Raw genomic sequence first — 15,084 nt, forward strand, 5'->3', positions numbered from 1 at the left:
GAGGAGACCCCAACTTCATTTACCTTGAGAGAGTGTTTAAAACTGTAAGAGGGTGACTTTTCGTGTCCTTCACTGTTGTCCTCTCTCTTTTTGCAGAAGAGCAGGGTCTTGGCATACAGGAAAAGATGTCGCTGCATGGGTTTGAATCTTGCCAGATCTTTCACCTTGCTGTGACCTTTCTTATGGTCAGTCCAGATATTAAAAGAGCCCTGCATGAGCAGTTTGCCAAGTTCATTCAAATCGCCCTAAGGATAAACACAAAGGCAACATAAACAACAGAAAGGTTGCAAAGCTGACATGGGTTTTAGCACAAAATAGTGTCTCACCTCACTCAATCCAACATACCTCTTGTTCCATTCAGTCTCTTATTATTTCTACCCCTTTATGCCACAAAGACCAATTAGATAACATTGTATCCTAAATGTGGGACCTCAGCATCACATGAGACAAGTAACATTATGTTCTGCCAATTTGGTGTACATGGGGAGGTCATTTGTGCATGTATAATACCTTATATTGCCACAATGAAATGTGTGTGTGTTGTGGCCGAGATAAAAGCTGTTTAAAAGGGAAAAAAGGGAAAAAGACGGGGGTTGTAGCAAATGGGAAGTGAAGAGGGAGTTAGGGGAGAATGTATTAAAACAGTTTACTGTGAAGCAAAATGGTGGATTTTCATAAAAAAGGTTTTTTGAGGTCATAATTCAAAACCATAATGTTACATCCTGGTCTGTTTCTATATGTTGTTTTGTACTTGTAATAACAAATGTCAGATCTGTTAGAAATATAAACATATATATTTTTTATATATTGTTACTTTAGTACATGGCCCATCACTTGAAAATAAAATAAACACTAACATTCAGTGACCCCCGTTTTAATTAACCATTACTTTAACATTACTGAAAGATGCAATATAAATGTTTCTTTATGATTAACTGGACTATCATTTTTACATCTGTTTTTGTATTTTTTGATTTTTATGTAAAAATAGAATGTGACCGAGAGAAAGTACAATTTGATCTCCTGTCATTAGAAAATATGTTTTGTTACAGACTAATGGATTATAACCACAGTTTCCCAGAATTTTCACCTCCATAATTACAGAAAAGGTTTAGATTTCATATTTCATATTTATTTACAATTGCAACAGCAATTGTATAGTTCACCACAAATGCAATTATTTAAAAGAAAATGTTCTGCTTTTTCTCATTCAAACAGCCACGGATAAAAAGTGTCCTTGTCACAACATTCTCATACAAAGAATGAAAATGTGAATCCTATTTGTTCAAGAACCATTGCATTACTATACAAATATGAGACAACAGACCATGACATGTATGGTTCTTTCATTTGCAGCTTCTCTAATGCAGTATACTTTCTAACATGTACAGAACACCCAGTAAAGGACTCTGCATTAAAGACACAGGACACACATGGAGTCTAAAGGTTAATAATTTACATGGTTTTACATAGAAACAATGGAAACAACCACAGCCTTATACAAGTACATATAAAACTGGGCCAGATTACAAGTGTCACAGTAAATTATTTTTTTCGCTCTCGTGCTAACTACGCACAAAGTAAAAATGTATTGCAGGCCGCATTAGAGCTGGTATTACAAGTAAAAGTTAGCAAAAGACCAAGGCGCATTAACTTAAGGAATTTGGATATCTCGACTTTGTTAACTTCTTCTCCCATAGACTTCTATGGGGCACACTGTAAAAAAACAAAAAAACTAACAGTTATCGCTTGTGCGCTAACCCAACATCATGTAAGACCAACTGCGCTAAACCCGAAGTGAGTTAGGAATATGTTGCATTCCTATGTTCTTCACACAGAAGATTTTTTTTTTAAATTATTTTTAAGGGCCAGTAAACCTAGCAAATAATGTTATATAATTCTGCACATAGTGCAGAATTATATAACATTAGCTTAGAGCCAGGTTTCTAAAGCAAATTGTTAGATAGATATTTAGCAAAGAAAAGAGAACGCCGCTCCAGGCTCTACTGAGCCGGTCTGTTTTCTTCTGCTAAGCGCATCGCGGGCACGCTGTCTAGTCACAGCGTGCCCGATCGTGCTATTAAAGGGACAGACTACACCAGAATTTTTATTGTTTTAAAAGATAGATAATCCCTTTATTACCCATTTCCCAGTTTTGCATAACCAACACAGTTATAATAATATATATTTAACCTCTGTGATTATCTTGTATCTAAGCCTCTGCAAACTGCCCCTTTTGTCAGTTCTTTTGACAGACTTGCAGTCTAGCCAATCAGTGCCTGCTCCAAGATAACTTCACGTGCACGAGCACAGTGTTATCTATATGAAATATGTGAACAAATCATATTGCATGTTTCAAGCTATATAGTAATTAGCCGGTAGCCCAGCACTCCAACCTTTAGGGTGTAATTATTACCCAGGTGCTATCCTCATTGTTATGCATAGGTAAAAAGTTTTTTTGAAGGGCACTCACAGGTCATTAACTTATAATCCAAATGTAACGGGGTTTGGCCTAGGCCCACAATTACCCCTGTGGGTCTTTACCCCAGCTACCTCCATGTGCTCTGCAGGCTGATCCTGAGTCTCCGCTACCTGGGAGTTGGGGTACATGACTGTGGCAGTGCCTCCACCTGACTGGGCATCCAGGGCAAGAATGGGTTTCCCAGACAGGAACATAATAAATAACTACAACACACACAGTAATAACAGTAAAACAGTATGAACATGTATTAAAGGATTATGGTAAATAAAAATAAGGCAAGAAATACAGTGGCTAACTAACACACCGACTCTCTCTAACCAGGCCCAGCACCCTCCCAAACCACCTGCGAACCCACCCTCAGGCTTCACCCTAATGGCTGATGGGTACCAGTTGGTGCACAGAAATGTTGGGGCCCTTTAAGGTAATCCACATGCATTTAAACAGTTGCAGCTCATAGGAAACTGCAATCCACAGGAAGAGCTGTTTATAAGTTTATGTGATGGACAGAATGCCATGTTAGTATGACAAGGAGAGAGGATACTTCTTACCACTAAACAGGCTGAAAGAAAACTCCAAGGTCTGCCAGTCATTTACTTTGTCTGCATTCTTCTCCACAGCTCTCTAACAGGGACAGACTGCAGTTGGCAGCATACACTAAATCAGCAGAGGAATGCTGTTACTTTACAAGATGAAGTCTGCAGCTCTCACACAGCCAGGCCTCACACACACCTTCACTGCTCTGGCATGTCTGCTTCCTCCTGTGTCTTACACTCTTCTTTCAGTTTCACTTGATCACATGACCAACCAGTCTAATAGTTGCCTAGGCAACTTCTCCTGCAGAATGTATACAGGTGCAAATGTTCAACAGGAAGGGCTACATTCTCCCCCTTGTAAAATCCTTGCCTTCCACTGGCAAGGTTCCACCAAGAGGTAAATTGAAAAACAAAACATATAAATAATAATAAATGCAGTCCTATAAACAAATGTTAACTATCTTACAGTTTATTCTAGTACAGAGAGGTTCCAACATTCATAATGTCCGCAACCGCATACAGTAAATCAACCATTTTAGACTGTACCTGGGGCATATGTACATAACTGGGTTCTCCGACTTGATCGTAAGTAAGAACCCTGGGAGGCTGTCGTATTCTAGTACCCAGTCTCTGTTCTCTCTGAGGAAGTCCAGAATGTTCCTGGGAATCTTCAGCTCTGGCCACTTGGGTGGGGAGTTCACCAGATGCTTGAGACCCTGGCTTTCCCATGATACAAGAGTCTCTTTTTGGGGTCCCAGGCACAAAGTTGGGGCTGTTGGGATTCAATGTAGAGGAGGCTAAGGGAGGAGAGGAAGGAAAGTGCTGTGTTTCCTCAGCAGGAGGAGACCACCATTGATCATCAGCACTAAGAGCTTCTGGGGTCTCTACTGCCTCATTTTCAGGACTCTCCGTTGTGCTTTTCTCCCATTCACTACTACTCCCTTCCTCTTCATCGATATAGGCTATTGGTAGTAGATGGTTCCTATGCCAAGCTTTGATCCGGCCTTCTGGGCCTTTTATATTATACACTGGCAGCCCCTTTAGCTTAGACACAACTTCAAATAGGGTATCCTTCCATCTGTCTGCTAATTTGTGTTTCCCAGGTACCCCTAGATTCCGGAGGAGAACCTTATCTCCCGCTTGGACTTCCTGATGCTTCACTTTGGTATCGTATCTTCTTTTGTTGCGTTCCTCCATTTTTGCCGCAGCTTGAGTGGCCAACTCGTAGGCACTGTGAAGGTTTTGTCTGAGGGTCCTCACATACTGGAAGTGAGAGTCTGACTTTGTCCCATCTGGGGACACCCCCAACCGGACATCTATCGGTAGTCTGGCTTCCCTTCCAAACATTAGGAAATAGGGTGAGAATCCTGTAGACTCATGCCTTGTGCAATTATATGCGTGGACCATGGCTTCTACATGCTTACTCCAGGACCGCTTCTCCACTTGTTTCAGAGTCCCGAGCATGTCTAGGAGTGTCCTATTAAAACGCTCAGGCTGGGCATCACCCTCAGGGTGGTAGGGTGTTGTTCTGGACTTGTGAACCTGCAACATATCCAGCAGTTCTTTGATCAGCTTACTCTCAAAGTCTCTACCTTGATCAGAATGTATTCGATTGGGCAGACCGTAGTGCATAAAATATTTCTGCCAGAGGACCTTGGCTACGGTCACAGCCTTCTGGTCTTTAGTGGGAAAAGCCTGAGCGTATCTGGTGAAATGGTCTGTTACTACCAGAACATTCCCAATTCCGGTAGTATCATTCTCAATACATAGATAGTCCATGCACACAAGATCCAGGGGTCCTGTACTTCTCAGGTGGCCCATAGGGGCAGCTCTCACAGGCAGAGTCTTTCTCTGAATACATCTTCTGCAGGTCTTCACATAATGTTCAACATGTTCTCTCATGCGAGGCCAATAGAACCGGTCTTGTACCAGGCCATAGGTCTTGTCTACCCCAAGATGCCCATGTTGATCATGGAGAGCTCTCAGGACCATTCCCCGATATCTATGAGGTAACACTAGCTGCTTTCGACCAGGGTGGTCATGGTATTTTATAATTCTATAAAGGATTCCATCTTCTAGATGTAGTTTACTCCATTCTCTCCGGTACAAATCTCTTTGTCCAATGGGAAGGGAGCTCAGTAATTTAGGGTTCTTGGCTCTCATTGCCTTGAGGACTGTACCTATATACCAGTCCTGTGACTGGGCTTTCTTCTTGTCTTCATTGGTTATGTGAGACCACTGTTGGAGCATTGCTGGAGCACAGAATACCTCTGGTACGGCTTCTGGGGAGTGACATATGGAGTCTATTCCTCTGAGTTCAGAGAACTCATCCTGCCTCTCAGCCACTACATATGTTTGGCACAGGGCTCCTACCCCAGGCACAGGGATTTCTTCCCATTCCTCCTTTTCTTCATGAGGAGGAAGTCCAGGTCTGCGGGACAGAGCATCCGCACTGACATTCTTAGGGCCTGGCTTGTATTTAAGGCTGAAACTATAGTTTGACAATGCTGCCAGCCACCTATGCCCTGTGGCATCCAGCTTTGCTGTTGTTTGAATATAAGTAAGCGGATTGTTATCCGTCCTTACCTCGAATGTTGCTCCATATAAATAGTCATGTAACTTGTCCACAATTGCCCACTTGAGCGCCAAGAATTCTAGCTTATGGACCGGATAGTTTTTCTCTGCACCAGTTAGACTTCTACTTATGTAGGCCACTGGTCTTAACCCTTCTGGGTAGCTCTGATGCAATACGGCCCCTAGGCCTTCCATACTGGCATCAACATGGAGCACATATGGTTTCTCGGGATCTGAATATGCCAATACAGGAGCTTCTGTGAGTCTTTTCTTCAAGATTAAGAAGGCTTCTTCGCATCCTGAGGTCCATTTCTTTCCGAAGGAGTCTTTAGGACTTGGCGCCTTAACACCCTCTATAGCTGAGGTAGTCTTTAACAGGTTGTGTAGCTCTCGAGCAATCTTTGAATAGTCTTTCACAAACCTCCGGTAGTAACCGCAGAATCCAAGAAATGAGCGCAGCTCACTGATGTTATCTGGCCTGGGCCAGTTCATCACCGCTTCAATTTTGGTCGGGTCAGTTGTCACACCTTGTGCGGAAACAATGTGACCTACATATGTAACAGAGTTCTGGGCAAATCGACATTTGTCTATTGATAATTTCAGACCCTCTGCTTGGAGTCGATCCAACACCTTCAGCAATCGCTGTTCGTGCTCTTCTGGTGTCCTTCCAAACACTATGAGGTCATCAAGATAGACTAGGCACTCTTTGGGATTCATATCCCCCACAGTCTTCTCCATCAGCCTTTGAAAGGTGGCGGGAGCTCCAGTGACCCCTTGGGGCATCCTGGTAAACTCGTAGAATCCCAAGGGACAGATGAAAGCTGTCTTTTCCTGATCCTCCTTCTTCATGGGTACCTGATAATACCCAGACCTCAAGTCCAGGACGCTGAACCACTGGCTTCCAGAAAGGGCATCTAGCAGATCTTCTATCCGTGGCAGAGTATATTGATCTGGCACAGTCCTTTTGTTTAAAGTCCGATAGTCTATGCAAAGCCGGACTGTGCCATTCTTTTTCCTAACTACCACTATGGGTGAGGCATATGGACTTCTGGACTCTTTAATAATGCCAGATTCTTCCATCTGTTTGAGTATATCCCGGACATCTTCCACATCTCGAGGGGGTATTCTCCTTGATCTTTCTCTGAAAGGAGCTGGGTCAGAAAGTCTGATAGCATGTGTGGCACTCTTTGCACATCCCACATCCATTTCTTTCCTGGAGAAAACTTTCTCTCGAGTAGCTAATTTGGATCGGAGGCTATCTCTCCACTTTGGTGGTAGAGGAGAATCTTCCAGTTCAAAAACTATAGGTCCTTCATGATCACCTCCCTGTTCTGCCTTTACAGACATTACTGAAGAGACTTGGTCCAACAAGTGAATCACACCAATCTTCTGGTGACGATCAATTCTGATCTCTGTGGGTGTTAAGTTTCTTATCATTATGGGAAAATCTTTACACCAGTGATTCCGCCAGTCTTTCACCTCAGGTATGAGAGTCCACCCTTTTTTTTCATCCTCCTCAGGCAAGGACTCAATGAGGTATTGCCTGGTTCCTCCTGATATTTCATGGTGCATAGATGCTATGGCTCGTAGAGTCTTAGTCTCTCCAGGCCTTACAAATAAAGGTTCTTTCCCTGAGTAGTGGCATGATCCTGGTCTAGCTTGTAGGGCTAGTCGATGGCATTCTTTCCCTAGAACAGGGCTGACTTCCATCAGTCTGGTTAGAGATACATCTCCCACTTCAGTTAGGTAGGCCCTGAACATGTCCTGCACCATTCTTGCGTTGGTACCCAAAATTATTGGGGCGCACATTGTTTTCTTCATGGAGCATACAAGAGCTTCCAATTCCATAGGGCAGATCATTCCTGTGTTTAACTGTGGGATTGTTATTGTCACTCTTATACATCCCTCTACAGGCTGGGCCTGAGATCCCACTCCCCACAACTGCAACTCTCCTGCTGGCTCCAGGGGAATATGTTTTAGATGATGGTCATAGAAGTCTCTATTAATGATGGTGACCTGGGATCCAGTATCTAACAAGGCAGAGGCATGAATATCTTCTATTTGTAACTGTATCAGAGATTTGGGCCCGATCTTGGCCCCCACAGATAATATGGGTGTGGTTCTTTTTCCTCTTTTCCTGAAAGGACTGGTAGCTTGAGCCTCCTCCAGCTCAATAGCTAGCACATCCACTTCTGTATCTGATGAATTAGTGGGACACTCCCGCTTGAAATGCCCTGATTTTCCACACTTAAAACAGTTCCCTCGGGGGGACTGTTCCTCTGGGAATAACCTTCCTGTGGTCTCCCTGCGGTGCTGCCTCCTGGTAGGAGAATAATCTGTTCTTCTTGGCGATGACTTAGACAATAATTCTAATTCAGCTACCTTTTTTTTAAGGACGAACAGTTCCATATCCTCTTTATCTGCAGCTTTAGAAGAATTTCCTTTTTGTGGAGGAGATGGGGACATTTGGTTCTCCAGTATTTTTGCTTTTCGGATCAGTGTGGAATAGGACAAGACTTGATCATCCAACTTAACTCTTAACATGATCATGACTGGATCATTGCTAAGGCCTCCCTTCTGAATTTGTTTGGATAGTCGAGCATCCAACTCAGATGCAGTGACTGCTCCATTATGAAACAGTTTTCCCAGTGACAATTGTAATCGATTGATATAGTCTGAAGCTTTCTCATGTTCCTTCTGTTTAGTGGCTAGGAACTTGATTAATAGATCATCAGAGTCCTCAGATTTTCCATACGCATCCTGCAAAACTTTCAGGTAATCTTGTGCGGTAGCTTGTTCATTCACTCCCCTAAACAGCCTTATCATATTTGTAGCTGGGAAACGAAGACTCTCCATTATCCGTTGTTTTTTTATGTTATCCGTACAAGACCATTCTTCCAATAATTGTACAGCATTATCCTTCCAGGCCTTAAAGGGCTCCTCCCCGGCAGGAACAGGTTGATTCCCAGAAAACACTTTCAGCTTACGGTAACTGTGGGTATGGGTAGCTGTTACTATGGCTTCTGAGAGTTTTTGCAGTATTTCAGATATGTTACTCTCTCCTGAACTTGTGGTTCTCAATAGGGAATCGCCTGGTTTTGGGGATGTTGGAGATGAGGGAACCACTAGATCTGGGGTCTTAGGGGCAGTTGTCCCTTGCACAGTGGAAAAGTAGACATTTCGTTTGGGGATGGCCCCAGTCTCTACAGGGGTAACCGGTAATCTCCTGGGGGGTTTCTCTGACAAAGGGGACAGAATCTGGGAATAACTTGATACATTAAAGTCTCTTTGGCCTATAGTGGAGGGTTGCTGCAATGTAACCCCTTCCTCCTTATCAGGGAGAGCATACACTAAGCGACATCCTTCAGGAGCTGTTTCAAGAAGGTATAGACATGTAGGCCTATGACGGCCTCTCAAATCTGCATGGGAATATACTAACATGTAAGTTTGACCGTATGAATCATGCAGGATGTCTCTGATGGTAGCCATCTCTATTCCCAGTATAATCTCTACGCACTTGGTGACATGTTTTATCTCACTATAGGGAGGTACCTGGCATATCATCAGTGCATGATGCAATGGTACCTTCTGTTGCTGGGCCCAATCTGTTACAAATGGGAGTGTGGGCCGGGGAATTAACGGATCCTTACTGGGTGTACCCCAATTTATCTCAGCAGTACCACCAAATGTAACGGGGTTTGGCCTAGGCCCACAATTACCCCTGTGGGTCTTTACCCCAGCTACCTCCATGTGCTCTGCAGGCTGATCCTGAGTCTCCGCTACCTGGGAGTTGGGGTACATGACTGTGGCAGTGCCTCCACCTGACTGGGCATCCAGGGCAAGAATGGGTTTCCCAGACAGGAACATAATAAATAACTACAACACACACAGTAATAACAGTAAAACAGTATGAACATGTATTAAAGGATTATGGTAAATAAAAATAAGGCAAGAAATACAGTGGCTAACTAACACACCGACTCTCTCTAACCAGGCCCAGCACCCTCCCAAACCACCTGCGAACCCACCCTCAGGCTTCACCCTAATGGCTGATGGGTACCAGTTGGTGCACATAAATGTTGGGGCCCTTTAAGGTAATCCACATGCATTTAAACAGTTGCAGCTCATAGGAAACTGCAATCCACAGGAAGAGCTGTTTATAAGTTTATGTGATGGACAGAATGCCATGTTAGTATGACAAGGAGAGAGGATACTTCTTACCACTAAACAGGCTGAAAGAAAACTCCAAGGTCTGCCAGTCATTTACTTTGTCTGCATTCTTCTCCACAGCTCTCTAACAGGGACAGACTGCAGTTGGCAGCATACACTAAATCAGCAGAGGAATGCTGTTACTTTACAAGATGAAGTCTGCAGCTCTCACACAGCCAGGCCTCACACACACCTTCACTGCTCTGGCATGTCTGCTTCCTCCTGTGTCTTACACTCTTCTTTCAGTTTCACTTGATCACATGACCAACCAGTCTAATAGTTGCCTAGGCAACTTCTCCTGCAGAATGTATACAGGTGCAAATGTTCAACAGGAAGGGCTACACAAATAATAATTTTTATTGATAATATATCAAACTCTTAATGTGATAGTCGACGTTTCAGCCCCTGCTTGGGCCTTCTTCAAGACAAATGTGTTATGTGGTCATAATCGCTGCAACAATTCACACCGGCAACACAGCTGTACTCCCAGTAGGAAAGCCTGGTCAGTATATATCTATGCACACACATTTTTACACACATATGCATATATATAATCAAAAATGAATACAAATGATATTGCATGTTTCAAGCTATTTGACTGGGAAGGGCTCAAAAGCATATATATATATATATATATATATATAAATACACACACACACATACCGTATTGTTATGAGTATAGGCCGTACTTTTCCCCCCTTATTTAAATCTTTAAATTCGGGGTGCGGACTATAATCGGGTGCGGCCAATAATCGGTATGTTATCTGGCCGGGATGGGGCAGGCTCTCACATTAGTGCGGCAGTGGTGGATAGTGACCCAGTGAGGTCATGTGGAAGGATCTGATACGTCCTGGCATATACAGGAGCCCGGGTGTGGATGACTCTGGTCACCGTGAGTGCTATTTGGAGGAGCTCTTGGTTATGTTTTCTTTGGCTTATTTGTTTAACAAAAAAACAATGCAGGCATATAAGTTATATATTTCTCAAATAATGCAGGTATATTACATTTAAAGATGCAGGCATTTTTTAACATATGCAGCCGCTAGCAGAGTTAGCCACATGGTGGGCAGCAGTTATTAAGCAGAGAAAGGTGCCAATATAAAGTAATCCAGGACACATACAGGTAATGTAGGTGTCTGGCCCAAATTTTACAGTAATACATATTCATTAGTGCAATTTGGAATACCAAGTATGTCCTGTTAAATAATGTGGCTAAACTGACAGGTGGTATCAGTTATGGTCTGGTAAAGCCCATATTTACCGGGTATGTGAACTCCTAGGTAACTGCTTAGTTGGCCATAAGGAAAAACTACCATCTGGGGTGGGACATTTACTGTTCTATTAATACATCATAATTTTCTTTAAAAGTTTAAAAATTAAATTTCTTTAAAATGGCACCAAACTTTAAGGTTGCAGCTTATAATCAGGTGCAGCCTATACTCTGAACAATACAGTATATATATATATATATATATATATATATATACACACATGCACACACAAACATATTTAGACATATACGTATGCATATATATATATATATATATATATATATATATATATATATATATATATATATATATATATATATATATATAGGTACGTGAAGAAGGAGGGCACTCACAGGATTTGAATATTTAATACAAAGTACATGAATAATTGTTGTCGACGCTTCGGCTCTATCCTTAAGACTTCTTCAAGACAAATTATACATTTTATTACGGCTAACCTACCGTGTTCCCGATGGAGAGAAACAATAGTTGTTTCTCTCCGTTGGGAATACGGCAGGTTAGCTGTAATAAGATGCATAATTTGTCTTGAAGAAGGCTCAAAGATAGAGCCGAAACGTCGACAACAATTATTCATGTACTTTGTTTGTATTAAATAATTCAAGTATTCAAATCCTGTGAGTGCCTTCCTTCTTCACGTACCTATATTATTGCATATTGAGGACTGCACCCAGGTCACTGTATGTGAACAAAGGTTAAAGTGCTGGGGTACCGGCTATTTGAGACAATATATATATATATATATATATATATATATATATAAACATATATATATATATATATATAAAAACATATAATACTGTTACCTTAAAAAAAAGGGATATTTGCATTCAAAAATCTTTACAGAATAAATCTCATATTTATTTAATGCCTTTCGGCAAAATGAATCATTGACTGGAAGTTATCTACAACGATCTATAGCTGATAAATACCACACATATACCAAATATATAAAAAAACAATAACCATTGCAAATGAAAGCATGCAAACAAATCACAAGAGAAAACCCTAATGGTAAAGATGTATACAGGAATACAGTCCTCTAAGTGCGTGGCCGCAGCCAAAAGGCTGCATCCAGGATAAAGTTATATTACTCACACAGCCCCCAAGATAGATCAAGCTGGCCAGCAGACGGATGGTTTCAGGTATCCCTATGAATTATACAGGCTTGTTTCAAACAAACCACCTTCGAACTCCTCAGCACAGATCCTTCGATCTTGCGGAGTAACGTCACAGCTGGGAGTGCTGGCGTCCTAACACACCTCTCATCATGGTTATTGTTTTTCATATATTTGGTATATGTGTGGTATTTATCAGCTATAGATCATTGTAGATAACATCCAGTCTATGATTCATTTTGCCGAAAGGCATTTAATAAGTATGACATTATGGCCCCAAGTTATCAAGGTCTGTCGGACCTGATCCGACAGTGCGGATCAGGTCCGACAGACCTCGCTGAATACGGCGAGCAATACGCTCGCCGTATTCAGCATTGCACCAGCAGCTCACAAGCTGCTGGTGCAACGCCCCCCCTGCAGACTTGCGGCCAATAGGCCGCCAGCAGGGGGTGTCAATCAACCCGATCGTACTCGATCGGGTTGATTTCCGACGATGTCTGTCCGCCTGCTCAGAGCAGGTGGACAGGTTATGGAGCAGCGGTCTTTGTGACCGCTGCTTCATAACGACTGTTTCTGGCGAGTCTTCAGACTCGCCAGAAACACAGAGCTTGTTAAATAAAGGCCTTATTCTCTAAAGATGTTTGAGTGCAAATATCCCTTTCTTTAAGGTAACAGTATTATATGTTACTTTTATCTTTTCTATATTTTAAGTGTTTATATTACTTTAAAGGGCTGCACCTTATTAGTCTTTTTAAGTAGTATTTTCTCCTCCCTCCTACATACATATAGAAATACATATATATAAATAAATATATATATACTCACATATTTATATATATATATATATATATATATATATATATATATATATATATATTGACATATCTTTCAAAAAAAGGCACTCTCTGTTATAATACGTAAACACTTTTACTACTGTGAACGTTTTCGGGGTTACCCCCGTCCTCAGACTTGTAACCCCGAAAATGTTCACAGTAGTAAAAGTGTTTATGTATTATATCGGAGAGTGCCTTTTTTTGAAAGATTTTTGGATAGTTGGTTTTAAGTGCACCCCGGAGGTTGTGATAAATAAGAGAGTGCTGGATCCAATTGCGATTGTTTATATATATATATATATATATACAGGGCCGGATCTACAATCGGACCAAGTGGCTCCAAGGGAACCCCGGTGTCACTTGACAGTACAGGAGACCCACACCACTCTTGTCCTCTGTCTCCTGTAATAAGCAATGCAAGGGCCAGCTTTAGCCTTTTTTAGAACTGTAGGGAACTGTAGGTGGTGGTGTGCTACAACACTAATACAGAGCATGGGAATTTGTGCTTGCTGCTCTGTTATTGTGCGGGAACTGTAGTTTAAAATAAGTTCACCTATTTCTTGCGAGACCGGTACTTCTTGCTAATCCTGTGAGTGAAAGACCTGTGCCTCTCTTGCATGTTATTTAAGTGCAGGGGTTGGGCTGGAGAAAGCACTTTTCTGATGGCAAGGCTACAGCCATGGAGGAAAGTGTCAGGGGAGCCTAGTGACAGCAGCAGATTCCACATCTCCCTTTAATCCCCACTTAACTGTAAGTTTATCATTTATTTTCAATGCATGTCAGCTACGGCAAGCTCTGAGCTACGCTAACTATAAGGCATTTCACAAGGGCTGAGTTGTTGTACTTAGGCCACTAAGTCCTCCCCTAAAGGCAAGTGAATGTTGTTGTTTATTTCTTCTGACCAGTATTTCATAAATGATTGGCTGTCTGCTATGTCATTAAACCATGTCTGTGTCTGTATAGGATTTGCTTCTTTTTACTAGTACTGTGTGAGATCCCTGCAACAGTGATCACCGCACATTCATGACATTCACAAGTGCAGACATCATCCTCAGACATAAACATCAGCTATGAGTAACTGCCACACTCGGATTAGTTATTGATTTCTATGTAAACTAATTTAGCAAAATGTCTCATCTGATTAAAACAGTATGAGATAGAATTATAGGGATTCAACCAAAAATTAGGGAGAATCATATAACATTGGACAATATAGTAATTAGTGCAGAGCCCTCACTCAGTGTGCAGTTTGCAATAGCACACTCTTTTAAACACAATATTAAATATTGCCAAAGAACAAGTTGCTGGCAATGCATGTCATTTCATGTGTAAAATCATCCTCCTAGCTGTCAAATGCATTTATAGAAAGGATTAGGATTTTATCAATTCAAGAATGCAGCAGCACCAGTAAAGTGAATTAATATTTATATATTAACAGGGACGGAACTACAGGGGGTGCAGAGGTCGCAACTTTCAATAAAAAACATTGACCTGCCACTGCCTGCACTGATATCATGTGAGTGTGATGTGATGCTTCACTAGTGTCTCTGACTACAGGGGTTAGTGTTTCTGTTTTACCAATTGGTGTTTATGTGTGTGTGTATGTATGTATGTGACTGTGTGTGTGTATTTATGCATGTATGTGTGTTAGTATGTTTGTGGAACCAGCAAATTACAGACCTTGTTACTACAGCATGGGGGGGGACGGGGGGAAACAGTGTCACTATAGAGTACCACTATATACAATATGGGGGGGCTGGACTATGTCACAGACTACTGTGGTCACTCTATAAAGTACTGGGGTGGGTAGGGTCAGGTCAGCCATCTCACCGGCAGATTACAGACTGTGTCACTAGCTCACTATATACAGTACTGGTGGGTTAAACAGTGTCACTATATACAGTAATAGGGGGTCAGACCATCTCACATTCTGCAGGTACAGGGTAGCTCCTTTTGCAGATATGTAATCTTATTCACATTTTGTTTTCTGTGTTAAATGTTTGTTTTTAAAAAAAAAAAAAAATAGATATGTATCAAATTCACCTT

At 41.8% G+C, this 15,084-nt stretch overlaps 1 protein-coding gene across 1 annotated transcript in view; it reads right to left on the reverse strand.

Annotated features, from left to right (window-relative positions):
- Nucleotides 1-15,084, reverse strand: part of MCF2L2 (MCF.2 cell line derived transforming sequence-like 2) — a 1,253,992-nt gene that overhangs the window by 127,755 nt on the left and 1,111,153 nt on the right. Inside the window, 1 exon segment of the mRNA XM_053711855.1 lies at nt 24-245. Coding sequence (XP_053567830.1) covers nt 24-245 — 222 coding nt within the window.

Source organism: Bombina bombina, chromosome 4 (genome assembly GCF_027579735.1).
Source record: "Bombina bombina isolate aBomBom1 chromosome 4, aBomBom1.pri, whole genome shotgun sequence".
Lineage (NCBI taxonomy): Eukaryota > Metazoa > Chordata > Amphibia > Anura > Bombinatoridae > Bombina > Bombina bombina.